The sequence below is a fragment of the Phocoena phocoena genome, chromosome 17 (genome assembly GCF_963924675.1).
Source record: "Phocoena phocoena chromosome 17, mPhoPho1.1, whole genome shotgun sequence".
Taxonomy (NCBI): Eukaryota; Metazoa; Chordata; class Mammalia; order Artiodactyla; family Phocoenidae; genus Phocoena; species Phocoena phocoena.
Window position 1 is genome coordinate 35,663,675 of NC_089235.1, and position 24,086 is coordinate 35,687,760.

At 37.5% G+C, this 24,086-nt stretch overlaps 1 protein-coding gene across 1 annotated transcript in view; it reads left to right on the plus strand.

The window, feature by feature from the left end:
- The window catches only part of NECAB1 (N-terminal EF-hand calcium binding protein 1), a 292,307-nt gene that overhangs the window by 169,080 nt on the left and 99,141 nt on the right, over positions 1-24,086 (plus strand). Inside the window, exon 5 of the mRNA XM_065895521.1 lies at positions 17,251-17,348. Coding sequence (XP_065751593.1) covers positions 17,251-17,348 — 98 coding nt within the window. The remainder of the gene's footprint in view (positions 1-17,250; positions 17,349-24,086) is intronic.

Below are 24,086 nucleotides of genomic sequence, written 5' to 3' on the forward strand. Positions count from 1 at the left end.
TTCATAAACCAGTGCAGTTGCACTTCTCTCTCAGCCAAAAAGTTCTCTCTATTCTTACTCATTTTTATTGAACTATTTTGCAAATCTTCAACTTGGTACGTGAGTATTTTAGGATACTTATGGATGGGTGATGAATAATTGCAATGAAAGTTCATATAGCTAGAGTGCTTGATCTGAAAGCATATAGAAAGCTTTATGAGCAAGTTTGAATATATTCAGTAGTCTAAGTTTTCATCTAGTTAGTTTTTGCCTACCAGTTACTTGAAAAGTTAGCTAAATTCTGTAAATAAGATTGATAAAACTGAGGAATCTCCCATAAGAATTGTATAAGCCTTATATGCAACGTTCCTTTAAATTGCTGTGCCCAAATTCCCCCTAGTCAGACTGTATAGGAGCACCATCTTGCATTGCCAGATCCTGGGCAGTGCTGAGGGACTTGTGCCAGCTGAGTCTGGGTACTAGAAAATCAAGTCTCTACTCCAGACTTTTAGAGCTGTGACTACTTGGCACATTTATAAAATCACCTAAAAGAGTTGTAGACAGTTTGAGTGACACTGATCTGTATTCCGTCAAAATAACTCGTTCTTAGATTTTCGCCTTTATTCACAACATGGGTGTTCTAACTCTCTTTTTTTGTCTTGGTCATCTCAGTTATCTTCTTTCCTATCTAATACAATTCTTGGGAAGTTACAGCAAGGTACACACTGTGGGCCTCATCTAAGCTCATGAAAATGCTTTGTGAGATCAGTTCCCAGTGTGATCTTTGTGGCAGCTAGTTCTCTGGTTCTGACTTGGAATTCTTGGGTCAGATCCAAAAACTCAACAACTTGGAGGACTGAGATGCAGAATAGAAGGAAACTCTGTAATCAGGTGATGTGACACCACCAATTAAGTACAGTAGTGAAGGAGGAAGGGAGAAACTAACCTTTGGTTAGCATTTCTTTTTCTTGTTTTGGCCACGCAGCTTGTGAGATTTTAGTTCCCTGACCAGGGATTGAACCCATGCCCTCAGCAGTGAAAGTGCAGTCCTAACCACTGGAAAACCAGGGAATTCCCTTGTCAGCATTTTAATAGAGAAGATGTTGCATTGAACATCCATGAGGAGATAATTTCCTTTCTGACAGATAATTTATTAAATGCATCTGTTTATAACTCTTGCTCTATTTTTTAATTATACTCAATACCCAGACTCTTACTTTTCAGAGACTCTTCACTTAAACTGAGGAGAATTTGTTCTCACACATTTCCATATGTGCTATACAGTTCTCTTTTGCTCTTGCCCATGAAACCCTATTGGTTTTCAAATTGGCCTTTGTACACAGAGGGCACAGGGAAACCAAAGAAAGAGGCAGACCACTCCACATTGGTAGGTGGCAGGTTTAGTAGACAAGGGAACTTACCCTTCCATACAAGGTTTACATACAAGGCTTGTCTTGGGCAGGTAGAAAACGAGTAGATCTCTGCACCCTCCCACCAGAATCTTAAGTTTATATAGAGGTCTTAACTGGATTCAGTCACATACAACAACATCCAGATTGCTCTCTCAAGGTAGTGTCCTTGAAAATGGCTCCCACTGTGGGAATGTTGGGGAAAGCATACACTCCAAGGACAGGAAAGTGGATGAGGAGCCTCCAATTGCCCAGGTATAACTTGCAGTTCAACCAGTGGTCACGTCCTCTACATTACCTTCTCCAAACCCACATATAGGTTTCAATAAAAGTAAGTCTTTTCTCCTGGAGGTTATCCCAGTTACAAAGGACAAGAGTTTGAAAGAGTAAATATTTGTTCTAAATTTTTCTCTGTCTAATGCTAGACACATTTGCCCAGCTCACATTGGTAACATGATTCAAATAAGGAACATGAGTCATAGTAATAGGAATAAAACGTTAATTAGTTCAAGCTTAGCCACTTCCAAAGCCACCCCTGACCTTCCCTCCCTGCTTGCCATATTTTGGGGTATAAAGATATACTGCTGAAATTTCAGGCTCCTACCCACTACCACCTCAAAGCTTTGATATGACCTATGGTCCTTCTTCTGTGACTAAAGTACTCCTGGCAATTGATTCTACTCTTGTCTCTCCTGATGGTGTATCACCAGTATTCCCCAAACCTTCCATAGTGTGTTCAGATAACACTTTTAATAGAAAAAAATTGAGGATGTCATTCTCCTTTTCAAAATTGCTCCATGGCTCCCCATTGCACGTAGTGGTTCTCAAATCTAATATGCCATATAATCTCCTAGTGAGCCTGTAAAAAAAAAAAAAAAAAGAAAGAAAAATGATGAGGCCTGGGCCTCATCTGAAAGATTCTAATTTAATAGATGAGAACTATCAATAACATTCATTTCTAACAATTATATCAGGGCAGTGCTTCTCAAACTTCAATGTGCCTATAACTCACCTGGGGGCTTATTAAAATGCAGATTCTGATTCAGTATGTCTGAGGTGGCATTCTAACAAGTTCCCAGATGATGCTGAGGCTGCTGGTCTACAGGCCAAATTTTGAGCAGTGAGGCTCTAGGGAATTCTCTGGAGGATCTGATGAAGATGGTCAGAAACACTGACCTAGACTTCAGGATAAAATGTAGAGCACCTAGCAAGGAATATTTCCAAATATTCAGCTTCCTCTTTCATAACTGATTTGTAGCATCCCGCTTCCTTGCTGTCTCTTCTCCTTAAATATCTCCCAATCCTGTCCCTTATATCCTACCAATGCTGAACAACACATACTCCTACAAACACGAGAAGATATCATCTGCTTCCATGCCTTTGTTTACCCTCTCTCTGATTATCCGGCAGATTACTATTTATCTGTTAATTCAGGCCTTGTTGATGTGTCCTCTGTGAAGCTCTCTCTGACTTACTCCACATGAACTTGGGCATTCTTTGCTCTGTATTTAAATTGCACACTGTACCTGGCTCTTGAACCATTGTCTTGAACAATGATCATGTGTATGGCAGTTGCTTGTTGGAGTGTTTATTTCCCCTACCTGATTGTAGTCTTCTTAAAATAAAGGTTCTGTCTTTTTATCATTGTATTCCAAGTTCCTAGTATAGCACTTGACACATAGAAGGCACTAAGTGTGTGTGTTAAGTCATGGAATGAGTAAATGAACCCTCGTCATGATGAAGTGAAGAGGGAATTATCTCCTTTCATCTATGTTAAATGTCCCTGACTTTTTCACCTAACTTCCCTCTTTGAGTTCATTGGACCCTTACTCGCCCTGGCACATGTCCTGCAGTGTGTAACTTTAAAACAGTTTGAATGACACTGCACTGTACCACCTCAAAATAAACATTACAATTAGATCCACAACTTAAGCTCCTGTTCAGAGCTTGGGTGTTGTAATTCTCTCTTCTCAGTTACTTCCTTTGTAATTGGGGAGTGATTTTTTTTTTCCTAACTACTTTGAATAGGTGAGAAGAACAAATGAAAGGAGGGAAGGAAGGAAGGAAGGAAGGAAGGAAGGAAGGAAGGAAGGAAGGAAGGAAGGAAGGAAGGAAGGAAGGAAGGCTACATAGTCACCTCTGAATCCTCTAATTATTGTCTTCTCATGTGCTTTATCAGCACATGACTGCATAGATTTGATTTCAAATTGGAAAGGCAACTTATGTTCTTTCCAGGGATGTTTACTGATTGAGCCAAGTATCTTCTATATGAATTGAAATATTTATTTTATTTATGTTTTAATTGAAGTATAGTTGATTTACAATATTGTGTTAGTTTTAGGTGTACAGCATAGAGATTCAGCATTTTTGCAGATTATATTCTGTTATGGGTTATTAGAAGATAATGGGTATAATTCCCTGTGCTATATATCTTTGTTGCTTATCTATTTTATATAGAGCAGTTTGTATCTGTTAATTCCATAACCCTAATTTGCCCCTCCCTGCTTCTCTCTCCCCTTTGGTAACCTCAAGCTTGGTTTCTATGTCTGTGAGTCTGTTTCTGTTTTATATATAGATTCATTTGCATTATTTTTAGATTCATACATAAGTGATATCATATACTATTTTTCTTTCTCTAACTGACTTATTTCACTAAGCATAATATTCTCTAGGTCCATCCACATTGCTGCAAATGTCAGTATTTCATTCTTTTATATGGCTGAGTAATGTAGTACTGTGTATATATATATATATATACACACACACACACATCTTCTTAAGCCAGTTGTCTGTTAATGGGCATTTGGGTTACTTCCATGAATTAGTTATTGGAGAAAGTGCTGCCATGAATATTGGGATGCATGCATCTCTTTGAATTAGTGTTTTTGTTTTTTCTGGATATATATCCAGGAGTGTAATTACTGGATCATATGGTGTTCTATTTTTAGTTTTTTAAGGAACCTCCATACTGTTTTCTATAGTGGCTACACCAATTTACATTCCCACGTGCAGTGTATGATAGTTCTCTTTTCTCCACATCCTTTCTAACATTTATTTGAAGACTTATTGATGATAACCATTCTGACAGGTGTGAGGTGATACCTCCTTGGGGTTTTGATTTGCGTTTCTCTAATAATTAGTGATGTTGAGCATCTTTTTATATGTTTTTAACCATCTGTGTGTCTTCTTTGGAGAAATGTCTATTTAGATATTCTGCCCATTTTTTGATTGGATTGTTTGTTTTTTTTCATATTGAGCTTCATGAGCTGTTTGTATATTTTGGATATGAACCCCTTGTCAGTTGCATCATTTGAGAATATTTTCGCCCATTCCATAAGTTGTCTTTATGTTTTGTTCTGGTTTTCTTTGCTATGAAAAATCTTTTAAGTTTAATTAAGTCCCATTTGTCTATTTTTGCTTTTATTTCTTTTGACTTAGGAAACTGTACTAGGAAAATATTGCTATGATTTATGTCAAAGAATGTTTCGCCTATACTCTCTTCTAGGAATTTTATGGTTTCATGTCTTACATTTAGGTCTTTAAACCATTTTGAGTTTATTTTTGTATGTAGTGTGAAGAAATATACTAATTTCATTGTTTTACATGTAGTTGTCCAGTTTTCCCAGGACCACTTATTGAAGAGACTGTTTTTCCTTCATTGTATATTCTTGCCTCTTTTTTCATAGATTAATTGGCCACATGTGAGTTTATTTCTGCACTCTCTATTCTGTTACATTGATATATGTCTCTGTTTCTGTACCAATACCACACCATTTTGATTACTATAGCTTTGTAGTATACTCTGAAGTCTGGGACAGTTATATCTTCAGCTTTGTTCTTTTTTCTCAGGATTGCTTTGTCTTTGGGTGTTTTGTGGTTTCATATAAATTTTAGGGTTATTTGTTGCAGTTCTGTGAAAAATATCCTGGTTATTTTGATAGGGATTGCATTAAATCTGTAGATTGTTTTGCATCGTATGGCCATTTTAACAATATTAATTCTTCTAATCTAAGAGCATGGGATATCTTTCCAATTCTTTGAATTATCTTCAATTTCCTTCATCAACTTTTTATAGTTTTCAGAGTATAGGTATTTCACCTCCTTGGTTGAATTTATTCCTAGTGTTTTTTTGATGTGATTATAAATGGAATTTTTTTTTACTTTATCTTTCTGTTAGTTCACTATTAGTGTATAGAAACAGAATAGATTTCGGTATATTAATTTTTATCCTGCTACCTTGCTGAATTCATTTATTAGTTCTAATAGTTTTTGTGTGGAGACTTTATGGTTCTTTAGATAGAGTACAATGTCATCTGCAAATAGTGACAGTTTTACCTCTTTCCTTCCAATCTGAATTCCTTTTATTTCTTTTTCCTGTCTGATTGCTGTAGCTAGGACTTGCAATACCATGTTAAATAGAAGCAGTGTGAGCGGGCATCTTTGTCTTTTTCCTAAATTTAGTGGGAAAGCTTTCAAGCTTTCAGCATTGAGTATTATGTTAGCTGTGGGTTTGTCATAAATGGCCTTTATTATGTTGAGACATGTTCCCTCTGTACCTACTTTGATGAGGTACATGAATCATCATGAATGATGCTGAATTTTGTCAGATGCTTTTCCTGTGTCTATAGAGATGATCATGTGGTTTTTGTTTCTCCTTTTGTTAACGTGGTCTATCACACTGATTGATTTATCATTATATAATGCCCTTCTTTGTCTTTTGTTATAGCCTTTGTTTTAAAGTCTATTTTGTCTGATATAAGTATTGCTATCCTCACTTTCTTGTCATTTCCATATCTTTTTCCATCCTCTCACTTCAAGTCTCTGTGTATCTTTCTTCCTGAAGTGAGTATTTTGTTGGCAGCATAATGGAGGGTCTTGTTTTTTTATTCAATCAACCACTCTGTGTCTTTTGACTGGATCATTTAGTCCATTGACATTTAAAGTAATTGTTGATAGGTATGTACTTACTGCCATTTTATTCCTTTTTTCCAGTTGTTTTTGCAGCTCTTCTTTGTTCATTTCTTGGTTTTGAGTTTCTCATTGTGGTTTAATGACTTTCTTTTGTCATATTCTTGAGGTCCTTTCTTTTTGGTTTTTGTGTACCTATTGTAGGTTACCATGAGTTCCCCATAATTATACCTACTTGCTTTAAACTGATAATCATTTGGTTCAAACACATTCTAAACACATTTTGTTTGTTTTTCAATATACCTACTAGCTTATCTAAGTGATCTTCAATCCTTACTAAAAATTTGCCTTTCCTCTTGGAATTTTCCCTTTCCTATAGATTCTTCCTTCTTTACCAGTTAGAGAAGACCCTTCAAATTTTCTTTTATGGTATATTTAATATTGATTATTTTTTTTTAGTTTTTGCTTGTCTGAGAAATTCTTTATTTCTCCTTCTATTCTAAATGATGATCTTGCTAGGTAGAGTATCCTAGGTTTCAGGTTTTTCCCTTTCAGGACTTTGAATGTCACTCTCTTCTGACCCGCAAATTTTCTACAGAGAAATCAGCTGATAGCCTTATCAGGGTTCCCTTGTAACTGACTCTTTGTTTTTCTCTTGCTGCCTTTAGGATTCTCTTTGTAACTTTTGCCATTTTAATTATATGTCTTGGTGTGATCTTTGTGTTCATCTTGTTTAGGACCCTCTGTGCTTCCTGTACCTAGATATCTGTTCCTTCTTTAGTTTTGGGAAATTTTCAGCCATAATTTATTCAGATACATTTTTGATCCCTTTTTCTCTCTCTTCTCCTTCTGGGACCCCTATTATGTGTATATTGGCACATTTTATATTACTTCATAGGTCTCATATATTGCTTTTATTTATTTATTTTTTTTCATTTGTCTTTCTGTCTGCTGTTCTGATTGGGTGATTTCCATTATTTCATCTTCCAGATCACTTATGTATTCTTCTGTGTCATTTAGTTGGCTATTCATTACTTCTAGAGTGTCTTTTTATCTCAGAAATTGAATTGTGTATTTTCGATTGGGTCTTCTTTATAGTTTACAGTTCCTTGTTAAAATGATCTGAGTTTACTCTTTTTTTTCTGTTAAACTAAATTAAATTTATTTATTTTTAAACAGCATGTTTAAAAATTGTGGTGTTGAAGGAGTGCTTTTATGTGAGAGCATCCCTGTGTAGACACTTTGTGTCCACTGTCTTTTGTGTAAGGGCTGGTTTTGATATGGATGCCAGCCACATATTTCCTCAGGGTGTGCTGGCTGCTATCCCTTTTAGAGAGGGTGTGTTTGGTGTTGGAGTATCTAAAACCTGTGCAGAGTGTGAGGCAGGACTTCCTCTCTGCTCCATGGCTGTCTCTGCCTTGTCAGGGGTGGGGTTTGCTCCCAAGTTGCTGGAGTAGAAGCCTTGAGGGTCAGGCTGGAGCTGGCTCTCTTCCCTTTAAGTGTGTGTTTTTCCTTCTCCCTGTACTGAAACCTTTGCCTCAAAGAAGTGGAGTGCTGAAGTAAGTGGGACTCATGCACTTATAGTGGTCTGGTATGCTGCCTGTGTGTGCATCTGCAGCTCCCCTCATCAACATGTTAAAGTCACATATTTTCCCCTGCTGTGGTTATCTCAGATCTAGTGCAAGTTTGTGGTTAAGATTGCATATGACAGGAGAATTCACTAGGCTAGGACTTGGGGTAGGGGCATTGTGGTTAGAGGAATTGAAGTGGCTGAGCTGCTGGTAGAGGTTTGGACTTCTTCTGGGGCACTCTTTGGCTAAGTGGTAATGCTGGCTGCTGCTGTCCCACCTGGACCACACTTCAGGCCCCCAGGCAATCTCCGTGTTGCTAGATCAGGTCTTTTCTCAGGACGTGGCTGCCCTAGGAGCCAGGCCCTATACCAAGCTCAGAGCCTGTACCAAGGCTGTGGCATGGAGTGAGTGGGCTGGGATATTCGCCTAACTCAGATTGGGGAGTGTGGTGAGGCATCAGCTGCTAGGGCAGACTTCTCTCTGCCCTGTCTGTTGGCAAGCCAGCACACACACCCTCTTTGTGAGTGGAGTCTAGGCTTCTCCAGCCTTTCTCTCTGTCCCAATGGTTCTCCCAGCAGCCAAAGGAAGATAAGATGTGCTTATCTCCTCCACATCAGACCCAGAATGGGGACACCCAGTCTGTGGCTTGATCCCCTGACTCCCCAGGGCAAGAGTCTGCCTATGCAGTCTTTCTTTTCCTCTTAAATCCTTCCCAGGGGCACAGGTCCCAACCAGACAATATTTTTCCCATCCTACCCAGTTACAGGGGACTATTTCTTGAATCCTTTGTTGTATAAGAGTTTTTCTGCCAGTTTCCAATTAGTTTTCTTATGAGAATTTTTCCACATGTAGGTGTATTTTTGGTGTGTTTATGGGGGCAGGTGAGCTCCATATCATCTTATTCTGCCATCTTTATCCTCCTCCCTGAAATATTTATTTTGAAAGATGGCTTTCCTTCTTTTTTAAAACAACCATGCCATTAACCAATAACCATTTCAGAAAAATATTGATTTCTCTAAGCAAATATAAGGTTTTGCATTTATGTCTATTATATTTCAACTTACTACCTTGGGATCAATATATATTCCATACCTTTAATTTTAATTGTAACATCCAATATAATATTTATTCTAACCAACTGAAAAATGTGTTAACCATGCCTTTACCTCTGTCTAAATTATTTAAAAATAGTTAGATAATGACAGGAATATTTACATGGAAGTTTCCATAGGAGACTGCCCTTGTGTTTAAATTCTTACCTTTGAAGAGAGCATACCTTTCTAAAATGTCTCCCAGAAGAAACAATAACATTTCACTTAATTTCTCAAAAATTACTGACCTAGAGAAGTTTATAATGATATGCTTTTGGGAACAGCTATTTTTTTTTTTTTTGCTAACATCCTTACTGGAGTATAATTACTTTACAATGGTGTGTTACTTTCTGCTTTATAACAAAGTGAATCAGCTTTACATACACACATAACCCCATATCTCCTCCCTCTTACATCTCCCTCCCATCCTCCCTATCCCACCCCTCTAGGTGGTCACAAAGCACTATGCTGATCTCCCTGTGCTATGTGGCTGCTTCCCACTAGCTATCTATTTTACGTTTGGTAGCGTACATATGTCAATGCTACTCTCTCACTTCATCCCAGCTTACCCTTCCCCCTCCCCTTGTCCTCAAGTCCATTCTCTAAGTCTGCATCTTTATTCCTGTCCTGCCCCTAGGTTTTTCAGAAATATATTTGTTTGTTTTTTAAGATTCCATACATAGGTGTTAGCATACAGTACTTGTTTTACTCTTGCTGACTTACTTCACTCTGTATGACACACTCTAGGTGCACCCAACTGTCTTCAAATAACTCAATTTCGTTACTTTTAATGGCTAAGTAATATTCCACTGTATATATGTGCCACATCTTCTTTATCAATTCATCTGTCAATGGACACTTAGGTTGCTTCCATACCCTGACTATTGTAAATAGTGCTGCAATGAACATTGTGAACTTTTTCAATTATGGTATTCTCAGGGTATATGCCCAATAGTGGGATTGCTGAGTCGTATGGTAGTTCTATTTTTAGTTTTTGAAGGAACCTCCATACTGTTCTCCACAGTGGCTGTATCAAATTACATTCCCACAAACAGTGCAAGAGGGTTCCCTCTTCTCCACACCCTCTCCAGCATTTATTGTTTGTAGATCTTTTGATGATGGCCATTCTGACTGGTGTGAGGTGATACCTCATTGAAGTTTTGATTTGCATTTCTCTAATGATTAGTGATGGTGAGCATCCTTTCATCTGTTTGTTTACCATCTGTATGTCTTCTCTGGAGAAATATCTGTTTAGGTCTTCTGACCACTTTTGGATTGGGTTTTTTGTTTTTTGATATTGAGCTGCATGAGCTGCTTATAAATTTTGTAGATTAATCATTTGTCAGTTGCTTCATTTGTAAATATTTTTCCCATTCTGAGGGTTGTCTTTTCATCTTGTTTATGGTTTCCTTTGCTGTGCAAAAGCTTCTAAGTTTCATTAAGTCCCATTTGTTTATTTTACTTTTTATTTCCATTTCTCTAGGAGGTGGGTCAAAAAGGATCTTGCTGTGATTTATGTCACAGCAAGAGTGTTCTACCTATCCTTTCCTCTAAGAATTTTATAGTGTCTGGCCTTACATTTAGGTCTTTAATCCATTTTGAGTTTATTTTTCTGTATAGTGTTAAGGAGTGTTCTAATTTCATTCTTTCACATGTAGCTGTCAGGTGTTCCAGCACCACTTATTGAAGAGGCTATCTCTTCTCCATTGTGTATTTTTGCCACCTTTATCAAATATAAGGTGACCATATGTGCATGGGTTAATCTCTGGTCTTTCTACCCTGTTCCATTGATCTATATTTCTGTTTTTGTGCTAGTACCATACTGTCTTGATTACTGTAGCCTTGTAGTATAATCTGAGGTCTGAGGTCTGATTCCTCCAGCTCCTTTCTGAAGATTGCTTTGGCTATTCAGGGTATTTTCCATACAAATTTGTTTCCATACAAATCGTGAAATTTTTTGTTCTAGTTCTGTTAAAAATACCATTGGTAGTTTGGTAGAGATTGCATTGAATCTGTAGATTGCTTTGGGTAGTATACTCGTTTTCACAATGTTGATTCTTCCAATCCAAGAACATGGTATATCTCTCCATCTGTTTGTATCATCTTTAATTTCTTTCATCAGTTTCTTACAGCTTTCTGAATACAGGTCTTTTGTCTCCTTAAATAGGTTTATTCCTAGGTATATTATTTTTGTTGCAATGGTAAATGAGAGTGTTTCCTTAATTTCTCTTTCAGATTTTTCATCTTTAGTGTATAGAAATGCAAGAGATTTCTGTGCATTAATTTTGTGTCCTCCTACTCTATCACATTCATTGATTAGAACTAGTAGTTTTCTGGTAGCATCGTTAGGATTCTCTAGGTATATTATCATGTCATCTGCAAACAGTGGCCCCTTTACTTATTCTTTTCCAGTTTGGATTCCTTTTATTTCTTTTTCTTCTCTGATTACTGTGGCTAAAACTTCCAAAAGTATGTTGAATAATAGTGGTGAGTCTGGACAACCTTCTTTGTTTCTGATCTTAGAGGAAATGGTTTCAGTTTCTCACCATTGAGAAGGTTGCTGGCAGTAGGTTCGTCATATATGGTCTTTATTATGTTGCCATAAGTTCCCTCTATGCGTACTTTCTTCAGGGTTTTTTTTTTTATCATAAATGGGTGTTGAATTTCGTCAAAAGCTTTCTCTGCATCTATTGAGATGCTCATATGCTTTTTCTACTTTATTTTGTTAGTATGGTGTATCACATTGATTAATTTGCGTGTACTGAAGAATCCTTGCATTCTTGGGATAAACCCCATTTGATCATGGTGTATGATCCTTTTAATGTGCTCTTGGATTCTATTTGCTAGTATTTTGTTGAGGGTTTTTGCATCTATGTTCATCAGTGATATTGGCATGTAGTTTTCTTTCTTTGTGACATCTTTGTCTGGCTTTGGTATCCGGGTGGTGGTGGCCTTGTAGAATGAGTTTGGGAGTGTTCCTCCCTCTGCTATATTTTGGAAGAGTGTAAGAAGGATAGGTGTTAGCTCTTCTCTAAATGTTTGATAGAATTCACCTCTGAAGCCATCTGGTCCTGGGCTTTGGTTTCTTGCAAGATTTTGAATCACAGTCTCAATTTCACTGCTTGTGATTGGTCTGTTTATATTTTCTGTTTTTTCCTGGTACAGTTTTGGAAGGTTGTGCTTTTCTAAGAATTTGTCTATTTCTTCCAGGTTGTCCATTTTATTGCCATATAGTCGCATGTAGTAATCTCTCATGATCCTTTGTATTTCTGCAGTGTCAGTTGTTACTTCTCCTTTTTTATTTCTAATATTGTTGATTTGAGTCTTCTCCCTTTTTTTCTTGATGAGTCTGCCTAATGGTTTATCAATTCTGTTTATCTTCTCAAAGAACCAGCTTTTAGTTTTATGATCCTTGCTGTCATTTTTTTTCATTTATTTCTGATCTGATCATAAAGATTTCTTTCCTTCTGCTAACTTTAGGGTAATTTTGTTCTTTTTCTCTAATGATTATAGGTGTAAGGTTATGGGATTTTTTGTTTTGTTTTTTTTCACGGTATGCAGGCCTCTCACTGTTGTGGCCTCTCCCATTGTGGAGCGCAGGCTCGGGACATGCAGGCTCATCGGCCATGTCTCACGGGCCCAGCCGCTCCACAGCATGTGGGATCTTCCCGGACCGTGGCATGAACCCGTGTTCCCTGCATCGGCAGGCAGACTCTCAACCACTGCACCACCAGGGAAGTCCATGTTTATGTTTTTTATTTGAGATGTTTCTTGTTTCCTGTGGTAGGAATGTATAGCTATAAACTTCCCTCTTAGAACTGCTTTTGCTGCATCCCATAGGTTTTGGGTCGTTGTGTTTTCATTGTCATTTGTTTCTAATTATTTTTTGATTTCCTCTTTGATTTCTTCAGTGATCTCTTGGTTATTTAGTAGTGCATTTTTTATCCTCCATGTGTTTGTATTTTTTACAGGTTATTTTCTGTAATTGGCATCTAGTTTCATAGCGTTATGTTTGGAAAAGATACTTGGTACGATTTTAAATTTCTTAAATTTACCAAGGCTTGATTTCTGACCCAAGATATGATCTTTCCTGGAGAATGTTCCATGAGCACTTGAGAAGAAAGTGTATTCTGTTGTTTTTGGATGGAATGTCCTTTAAATATTAATTAAGTCCGTCTTGTTTAATGTATCATTTAAACCTTGTGTTTCCTTATTTATTTTCAGTTTGGATGATCTGTCCATTGGTGAAAGTGGGGTGTTAAAGTCCTGTAAGATGATTGTGTTACTGTCAATTTCCCCTTTTATGGCTGTTAGCATTTGCCTTATGTATTAAGGTGTGTCCATGTTGGGTGCATAAATATTTACAATTGTTATCTCTTCTTCTTGGATTGACCCCTTGATCATTATGTAGTGTCCTTCTTTGTCTCTTGTAATAGTCTTTATTTTAAAGCCTATTTTGACTGATATGAGACGTGCTATTCCAGCTTTGTTTTGATTTCCATTTGCATGGAATATCTTTTTCCATCTCCTCATTTTCAGTCTGTATGTGTCCCTAGATCTGAAATGGGTTTCTTGTAGACAACATGCATATGGGTCTTGTTTTTGTATCCATTCAACCAGTCTATGTCTTTCGGTTGGAGCATTTAATCCATTTACATTTAAGGTAGTTATTGATATGTATGTTCCTGTTACAATTTTCTTAAGTGCTTTGGGTTTGTTATTGTCAGTCTTTTCCTTCTCTTGTGTGTCCTGCCTTGAGAAGTTCCTTTAGCATTTGTTGTAAAGCTGGTTTTGTGGTGCTGAATTCTCTTAGCTTTTGCTTGTCTGTAAAGGTTTTAATTTCTCCATCGAATCTGAATGAGATCCTTTCTGGGTAGAATAATCTTAGTTGTTAGTTTTTCCCTTTTATCACTTTAAATATGTGTTGCCACTCCCTTCTTGCTTGCAAAGTTTCTACTGAAAGATCAGCTGTTTACCTTATGGGGATTCCCTTGTGTGTTATTTGTTGTTTTTCCCTTGCTGTTTTAATATTTTTTCTTTGTATTTAATTTTTGTTAGTTTGATTAATACATGTGTTAGCATGCTTCTCCTTGGATTTATCCTGTGTGGGACTCTGTGCTTCTTGGACTTGATTGACTATTTCCTTTCCCATATTAGGGGAATTTTCAACTATAATCTCTTTAAATATCTTGTCAGTCCTTTAGTTTCTCTCTTTTTCTTTTGGGAGCCCTATAATTTGAATGTCGTTGCATTTAATATTGTTCCAGAGTTCTGTGAGACTGTCCTCACATCTTTTCTTTTTTCTTTATTCTGTTATGAGGTATTTATTTCCACTATTTTATCTTCCAGTTCACTTATACATTCTTCTGCCTCAGTTATTCTGCTATTGATTTCTTTTAGAGAATTTTTAATTTCATTTATTGCGCTTTTCATCATTGTTTGTTTGCTCTTAATTCTTCTAGGTCCTTGTTAAATGTTTCTTATATTTTCTCCATTCTACTTCCAAGATTTTGGACCATCTTTACTATCATTACTCTGAATTCTTTTTCAGGTAGACTGCTTATTTCCTCTTCATTTGTTTGGTGTGGTGGGTTTTTACCTTGCTCCTCATCTGCTGTGTGTTTCTCTGTCTTTTCATTTTGCTTAATCTACTATGTTTGGGTTCTCCTTTTCATAGGGTGCAGGTTTGTAGTTCCTATTGTTTTTGGTGTCTGCTGCCAGTTTCTAAGATTGGTTCATTGGGTTCTGTAGGCTTCCTTGTGGATGGGACTGGTGCCTTTGTTCTGGTGGATGAGGCTGGATCTTGTCTTTCTGGTGGGCAGGACCACGTCTGGTGATGTGTTTTGGTTTGTCTGTTACCTTATTATAATTTTAGGCAACCTCTCTGCTAATGGCTGAGTTTGTGTTCCTGTCTTACTAGTTGTGTGATATAGGGTGCCCAGCACTGTAGCTTGCTGGTCGTTGGGTGGAGCTGAGTCTTAGCATTGAGATGGAGATATCTTGGAGAGCTTTTGCCGTTTGATATTATGTGGAGCCAGGAGGTCTCTGGTGGACCAGTATCCTGAACTCAACTCTCCCACCTCAGGGGCACAGGCCTGACACCCTGGCAGGGCACAAAGACCCTGTCAGCCCCACAGCTCAGAGGAGAGACAGAAAGAAAGAAACAGAGAAAGAAAGAAAGAAAGAGAGAGAGATTAAAAAATAAAAAATATAAAAATATTAAAAATGAGAAAATGAAAAACTAATAAAAAAAGGAAAGAAACAAAGAAAGAAGAGAGAAACCAAACCAAAAAACAAATTCACCAATGATAACAAGCACTAAAATCTATACTAAAAAAATAAAAATAAAAGGACAGACAGAACCCTAGGACAAGTGGTAAAATCAAAGCTATACAAGCAAAATCACACAAAGAAGCAAACACATACACACTCATAAAAAGAGAAAGGGGAAGGCTTCCCTGGTGGCACAGTGGTTGAGAGTCCGCCTGCTGTTGCAGGGCCATGGGTTCGTGCCCCAGTCCGGGAAGATCCCACATGCCACGGAGCGGCTGGGCCCATGAGCCATGGCCACTGAGCCTGCACCTCTGGAGCCTGTGCTCCGCAACGGGAGAGGCCACAACAGTGAGAGGCCCGTGTACCACAAAAAAAAAAAAGAAAAATGAGAAAGAGGAAAAATATGTATATATATATTTAAAAAAAAAAAGAAGAGTGCAACCTAATCAACAAACAAATCTACCAATGATAATAAAGTCTAGATACCAAAAAAGATAAACCTAAAACCAGAAAAAATTTAGAGATGGAAAGAAAACTCCAAGTCTACAGTTGCTCCCAAAGTCCACTGCCTCAATTTTGGGGTGACTCGTTGTCTATTCAGGTATTCCAGAGATGCAGGGTACATCACATTAACTGTGGAGATTTCATCCACTGCTCCTGAGGCTGCTGGGAGAGATTTCCCTTTCTCTTCTTTGTTCAAACAGCTCCTGGTGTTCAGCTTTGGATTTGGCCCCGTCTCTGTGTGGAGGTCGCCTGAGGGCATCTGTTCTTCACTCAGAGAGGATGGGGTTAAAGGAGCCGCTGATTAAGGGGCTCTGGCTCACTCAGGCTGGGGTGGGAAGGAGGGGTATGGACTGTGGGGCGAACCTGCAGTCTCAGAGGCTGGCGTGATGTTGCAAGAGCCTGAGGCATGCCATGTGTTCTCCCAAGGAAATTGTTCCTGGATCATGGGACCCTGGCAGTGGCAGGCTGCACAAGCTCCTGGGAGGGGAGGTGTGGATAGTGACCTGTGCTTGCACCCAGGCTTCTTGGTGGCTGCAGCAGAAGCTTTAGCATTTCATATCCATCTCTGGGGTCTGCACTGTTAGCCGCGGCTCGCACCCGTCTCTGGAACTCATTTAGTCAGTGCTCTGAGTCCCCTCTCCTCACGCACCCTGAAACAATGGTCTCTTCCTTCTTAGGCAGTTTCAGACTTCTTCCCGGAATCCGTCCCAGCCAGCTGTGGTGCACTAGCCCCCTTCAGGCTGTGTTCACACAGCCAACCCCAGTCCTCTCCCTGGGATCTGACCTCCGAAGCTGGAGCCTCAGCTCCCAGCCCCCACCCGCCCCAGTGGGTGAGCAGACAAGTTTCTCAGGCTGGTGAGTGTTGGTCGGCACTGATCTTCTGTGCGGGAATCTCTCCATTTTGCCCTCTGCACCCCTATTGCTGTGCTCTCCTCTGTGGCTCCAAAGCTTCTCCCCCACCCCCAGCTCTGCCCATGAAGGGGCTTCTTAGTGTGTGGAAACTTTTCCTCCTTCACAGCTCCCTCCCAGAGGTGTAGGACCCATCCCTATTCTTTTGTCTCTGTTTTTTCTTTTGCCCTACCCAGGTACATGGGGAGTTTTTTGTGTTTTGGGAAGTCTGAAGTCTTCTGCCAGCCTTCAGTAGGTGTTGTGTAGGAGTTGTTCCACATGTACATGTACTTTTGATGTATTTGTGTGGAGGAAGGTGGTCTCCACATCTTACTCCTCTGCCATCTTGAAGGTCTCTCGGGAACAACTTTTTATTGAAGCAGCTGTGTATGTAAATCCAGCTTCAATTTTTCTCTATTTTTTGTAAGATAAGAAGAATAATGGTAACCCTCCAGGATTTTTTCTTTTTTAATGAAAGTATATTGACACTTTAGTTAGTCTTATCTGAAAATTTGTCAGTTTTATCCATTTGTTTTACTCATTTATTGTGTAAATCTTCAGTTGATATTTTGTTTTATCATTACCTAAAGGCAAACAAGTATTTATTTCAATATTTTTACTTTTCAGAATATTTTTCTCAGCATTTGGGCGAGTATGAGAATGTACTAACAGCACTTGAAGATTTAAATCTTTCCATCCTGAAGGCAATGGGAAAAACAAAAAAAGTAAGGAAATTTAATTATTATCTATAAAATATCTTTCTCTTGAAAATCATAACTAGTTCCTAATGTATCATGGAAGTACAGATTTGTTTTAATCACTGATAATTTATTTTTTTGATATAAATGAGCTTTTTTATTCATTCACAATACAATTACAAAAAACTTACCAGATTCTAGATACTGTGCTTCATGCTAAGGATACAAAGAGCTGTTCAAATGGCTCTTATTCTGATGGGGAGATAAGTGTGTAAACAAATGATTACAACATAGCACAACAGAGAGAATTACAAGATAGAATACCTTATTCGTGCTGCAGGAGATGACATCTAAGCAATTTGAATTAAAAGAAATAGTTATAGCTAGGCCAAGGAGAACCAGATACAAGTAACATCAGGTACAAATGCCCTCTTTCAGGAGGGACACAGGGCATTCTAGGAATTGAAGATGTCCAATAAGGCTAAAATACAGAAAATCCAAGAGTGGCAATGTATGAAGTAAAACTGGTGTTGTAGGGAGGGGTCACATCTTTCACAATGTTGCTGGTAAACCTAAAGATTTAGACTTGTATCCTTAATGCAAATAAATTAGCCATTTTAAGCAGAGGTATGAAAACTCATGTAGTCTTTTGAAAAGACTGTGTAAGAATTAGCTTGGGATTAGGGTGGAGAATGTGGAAGAACAAAATTAAGAAGATGAGTAGGAGGCTAGTTCACAAATCCAGCTGAGAGATGTTGGTAGTTTGGCAGTACTGGCAGAACAAATGGAGAAACATAAGTGAATTGCACATATATTTGAGATTCCGTCAATAGAATTTGGAGAAGGATTGAATATGCGGACTGGGAGGGAAGGAATTGTCAAGAATGAATCTTAGTTTTCAGTTTGTGTTCCTGGACAGTGGCACTATCTAGACAAAGAATGCTAAAAGAGGGCCAGGTTTAATGAGATAAGATCATAAGTTATTTTTTAGACACATTGGGTCTAAACTACATTTGAGACATCTAAGGAAATTCAAATAAGCCATTGGATACATAGGTCTAGACCTGAGAAATAGTCTAGACTGGAGGTATACAATATGTGACCTGTTAGTGCTTAGGCAAAGAACTTGAGTGATATGTCATCTGAAGAGAGACTATAAAGTAAAGAGAGGAGGGAACCTAACACTGAGCTTTAAGGAACTTCAGCTTTGATGGTGAATAGAGGGGAAAGAGCTAGCAAGCGTGTCTGAGATGGAATGGGAAGAAAGGTGGGAAGAAAGACAGGAGAGTATAGTGTCCAGAGTTGAAGAAGAGAGTTTCATAAAGTAGGAGGTGGACAATAGTGTTGACTTCTATGAAGAGGTCAAGAGAGATGATAACTAAGATTTCCACTATCAGTAAGTGAAAAAAGACATTTTAGCACATAGAGTGCATAACAAGAAATTTTAAAAATTAAAGAATATACAGAATTTCTGGATAAAAACACCACAGATTAATACATACAAGTAGTTCAGCTTGATCTTGAAGCTCCATGAAAAAGACTGAAATTAGATATTTTAATGGGGAAATTTATAGCAGCAAAATTTGGAAACTGAAAAGCAAATGGACAACCAATAGTTGATAGAAGACCTGAGATATTTGACTGCTTGGCCTGGACTGAGCTAAAGGAGAAAACCACCAACTTGATTTGTAGAAAGGCTCAGCAATTGGTGTCACTAGTTGCCACTGGGAAACAAGGGGAATAGTAAGGCTAAAACAAGGTGACCTATTAGAAATCTGAGTAGGAAGCAGTTAGATTCCCCCGATCCCCTGTTCTTCTCTACCCAGCTAAGCAACTGTGTCTTTATCAATCCAGGTAGAAAACATACCCTTGTTCTCTGAAAAGGTAAAAGAGAGCCCTGAGGTGGCATCAGTCATAGCTGAGGGATTAAATAAAATTTATATACTGCATGGAAAGACATCCAGCTCTTTTCCATAGCTTAACTCCGAGTGTGGCAACCAGACATATATCCTCCTGGCAGAAAGGAAGAGGTTGTCTCTGAGAAGTCTAACCAATACAAGAGAAAAGACCTATGAATCCTCCAGTGATGGAGCTTGGCCTGATCTCTCCTCCCATTGTGTAATCAGCTTGTTTGTACCCCATTCTTAAATATGCAGTCAGCCAAGTGCCATCAAGCTTCTTACAGGAAACAAAGAGACCAAAACAAACTGAAAAAGAAGAAAGAGGGAGGGAGAGACTAAGACAGCGTTCTATGCAGGAAGATGAAAACTTCAAGGTAATGTCCTCAACCTCTTCCAAGAGATAAGAGAAGATATAGCATCCATGAAGCAAGAATAGTATGACAAACAGTGGGCAACCAGAAAATAAGAAAGTGCTTTTGGAAATTTAAACAAGAGAGCAGAAATAAAGACTTAACAGAATTTTGGAAAATAAATTTTAAAAAGTCTGCCAAAAAGTAAAGCAAAATAGTAGATGAAAAAATGGAATATCAGTCTAGGATCTCCTATATCCAAACAACAAATTTCAGAAAAAGAAAACAGGAAAAAGAAATCTAAATGCATTTTCTCTTGACCTCTTCAGGAACATTTGGAAACTGTATAAAATTTTATCCCTTGGGACCTTCTCTCCAGAAATGGTAATTTTTAAAACCTCTGCTTGATATGGCTGGCTTCTCTTTGTTTAGATCTTATCTTAAATACAATGTTCTCATAAAGGTCTTCTCTGATCATCTTATCTAAGAGAGGCTGTCTTTTTAGAGTAACTTATTTGTTCCTTGCTGACAATTATCAGCATGAGTAACTATATATTTTTTTGTTTATTTGCTGTCTATAAGGAGGGAGAAAGGCAGTGTCTTTTTTGAATACCCAGAGTCTAGCAATTGAAATGAACCTGACAATTAAAATGAACTCAATAAAAATTTATTGATTGGCTAAATAATTGATGAAATAGATATTCATACAGCTCCAAAGGCTAAATAATTTTGTGCCTAAAAGAAAAATTGTTCCTAAGTTCATTTAGGAAGCTTTCAAATTTCTACTTAATCAAGGATAAGCTCTTTGATTTAAAAAAAAAAAAAAGAAAGAAAATCAGAAATAGTCAAAAATAAAATTAGAAAGGTTACTTGCATGATATCTCAAAATGAGTGAAACACAGGAGTTTTGACATTTTTCAAACCACTGTTAAACTGACATTTTCTCCATACTGTCTAGCACAAAGAACGCTTCTGACTGAGAAATCCAGTATTTCTCTTTTGAGAGTCCTTATATATTTTTACCCAGATGAAAAGTCCTGTCTCAGTAGGAAGGGCTGACTGTTCTAGGTTTTTAAGAAAAATAAAATGCAAGCCATTTGTGGTCTATCTTCACTGGCAATACATTTGTCTGTGGTGTGAGAGAATGGACAAAATGGGTTCCAGCTGCTTAACTTAAATTCCAGGAGGTAACTCAGGACAGATATAATCTGTTAACATTATTTTCCCTTCCTCCTCCTCCTTTAACCCCAGTCCTTTGATAGATCCTTAAAGAGTTACCTGGATTATTTTACTTTGCTTATTTTTCTGGAACAAGCACCACAGGTCAAGTTTCAAATGGTCTTGAAAGCCTTGAAGGTAGCTAAAACCAGAGCTTCCTGAATTTGAATTACACACACACACACACACACAAATTGGATTTGTCAATTTGTTTTTCTTCTTTCTATAATGGGGTGATAAGTAACATATACCATCAGTATGTGATGTGCTTGTAATCTCAAAGCACATGTAGAATTCTGATGCTTAAGCTAAAATTTAAATGGGGTATCCTTAAGGCTTATTAGTAAGGCTTAAAAGGAGATTATCATAAGCTAAAATGAAGGATGATGTTCTTAAAAATATTATTTAGGGTGTGATGGTCACGTTGCTGAATGAAGCTGCATCTATATAAAAAATGCATCTATATACTATTTAGTTTTCTCCTAAAAGTTATTTTTCAAATAAGCACATTCTCCAATACATCAATGATTTTAAGAAAAAATAGACTTGAGTCCTAGCATTGCTGAGCATCTGTCTCTCCCTTGCTTCTTATACCTGCCTTTGGGATCCAAGTTGTTTGTCTCCCTGGCATCTGTAGATGTCTTCATTTCAACCTTTCTATCTCTCCTCTATCCCTATTTCCTTATATTTAGCATCTGGGCCTCCCAGGGCTCCATAATTCTTTCACTAGTTAAAAATTATGATCATTTCATTTATGAGAAGTCTTATTATAAAGAAAAGAAGAAATAACAATAGGTCTCAGAATTCCTATCTGGGTAAAACATCATTAATTACTATTTTTATATTGGATTTATCCTTATAAATTTCCCTTATTTCAGGCAAAGTATAGGCGCTGAAATACTACCATGTATGGAATAGTGAAACCCTCTTAAGCTCATGGAAGAAACACCCTCTTAGGCTTATAGAAGTCAGGCACTTTCATTCTTTATTATAGTTTCATTACAATCCTTTTAAGTATTCATTAAAAATAAAATGAAAAATATATTCTTAGACTTCAGAGCAACCATAGGAAAACATTTTCCAAAAAACTTATTTGATATCCCATTTGCTCTTTAAAATGATCTTTAGTGTAATGTGTTTAGGGAATGGGAGACAGAGACTCAGGGCATGGAAAATAGGAGAGAAATGTCTTGAGGTTGCAAATTTGGCTCTATAGCAGAGAAGCCCTCTGTCAGCCCTAAGCCTTAGAATCTCTTTCAAACTTGGCCAGACTTTTGCCCAGCCTGACAAAGGGGAATCCCAGGTCCTTGGAAAGCCTGCTTCATTAAGTCATGGATGACAGAGTCTGCTAGGAGACCCAGGTCTCCTGAAGGAGTCTGAAGTATTTGCTGACTTATAGAGTGAGAATCCTGGGCAGAGGAACTTGCCATCTCTGTCTGGGGAAGGAGGGAGCAGAACTGAGATCACCTGACCCAGCTCATGTGAGTATAACTTTTGGGGTAATTTAAAGGTGAGATTACGGATAGGGTACAGGCCATGGGATGGGTGATTAGTTTAGGCAAAGAACATCAACAAGGTGGTAGTTAGGAAGGTAAGGGACAAAAGCTCACAGTGAAGTCAGAGCAGGATCAGAACTTGGATTGGCACCCACTTGGCAACCGTATCATTAGTTTTTTCTATTGCCGCAGCCCTGCCAAATTACCTGACCACTGACTTACTTCCCTGAGCCAAGTTACCAAAGCCCAATGTGTCTTCTTTCCTATTAGTTTAAGGCTAGAGTAGCTTTGACCAAAAAGGGAATAAGAATTAACAATAAGTTCCAGCTAACATTTACATAGTGCCTTAGAGTTTTCAACATCCTTTAATACACATTATTTCATTTATTTTTTGTAACATCCTAGTGAGGAATGTTAGGCAAATGAAAATAGACTTATTTCAAAAATGTGGAAACTGAGTCACAAAGTGCTTAGTTGATTTATTAATAAAATAAATTTAGTGAGATTTAAGCCAAGTGATTTTCATTTGAAATTTTTTGAGGTTTATGTGACTCCATATTGAACATATTACAAACATGTAATTCTAAGTTGTATCATGGCACAGAAAATTTCTGTTGTTAGATAAATTTGCTCTTTGAAACGATTAAACTCTTCAGAATTTGGCTGTGGATCAGCAAAGGCTGGAGACTTCCAGCTTCTCTGATAAAGTTACTTTCAATTTTGAAAGTGAACAAATAGGTGTCCAGAGCCTAGGGTAATATATGAAGAAAGTATGTAAGAAATTATAGACAGAAGTAGATGATAATTAAATGCTAAAATAATTAAATGCTAAAATCAAAAGATGAATGGTACATATGCAACATTCTAGACAAGGAAGTTCATACATTTTAATATACATAGTCTAATGTCATCAGAGTAATAGATGGAGTTTTAGTTGGAAAACAAGGGAAGTTACATGCCATATTTAGCTTTTTACTTGGAGAATAAATATATCCAAAAGAAAAGCTAATATACCTGAGGCCAATAAGCAAAAATATTGGTGGCCCTCTGAGCTCTGGGTAGATTTATAAAGGATCCAATAGCATCCAAGTAGAAGTCCAACTGATTTTTTTCCAAATAGCCACCTAACTATTTCAACACTTTTCATTCTTTATCTACTCACTTAAAATACCACATTTACCATTTGCTGTATACATATTTATACTTGAGTCTGTGTCCAAGCTAAATGTCCTATTCCACTGATAAAACGGTATATTCTAATTTTATTAACACATTGAATTCTTGCTTGAATACTTGGGTATATTTGGAAATGTGAAAGTACAAGTCTACCCTGGTTGTTCTTCTTCACCAAAGGACTGTCTTTTTTTTGGTTTGTTTTGCCATTATATAAGTTTTATATTGTTTTTTCCAATTCTAAGGAAAAATTCCATGAGAATTTTTATTGGATTTGCATTCCTTTTGTAAGTGATTTTGAGAGATTGTCATCTTATGCCTTCCTATGTAGGTACATACATATTTCTTCATTTATCCAAGCTTCCTTTTAGGTCTCATTAAATTTTTTGATACTTCATATAGTTTCAAAACATGTCTTGTTCAGTCAACTTATAGATATTCTATATTTTTGTCACTTTTATAAATGGTCTGCCTCTCCATATTCTTACCTTTATATTGGTGGTATATTGGAAAATGATTGATTTTTTTTGTATATAAATTTGGTAACTAGGTTAGCTACTATCTTGAGTAGCTGCTCCATCTGGGACAATCTATTTATCTTCATTAACTGATATTACAGGCTTGAAC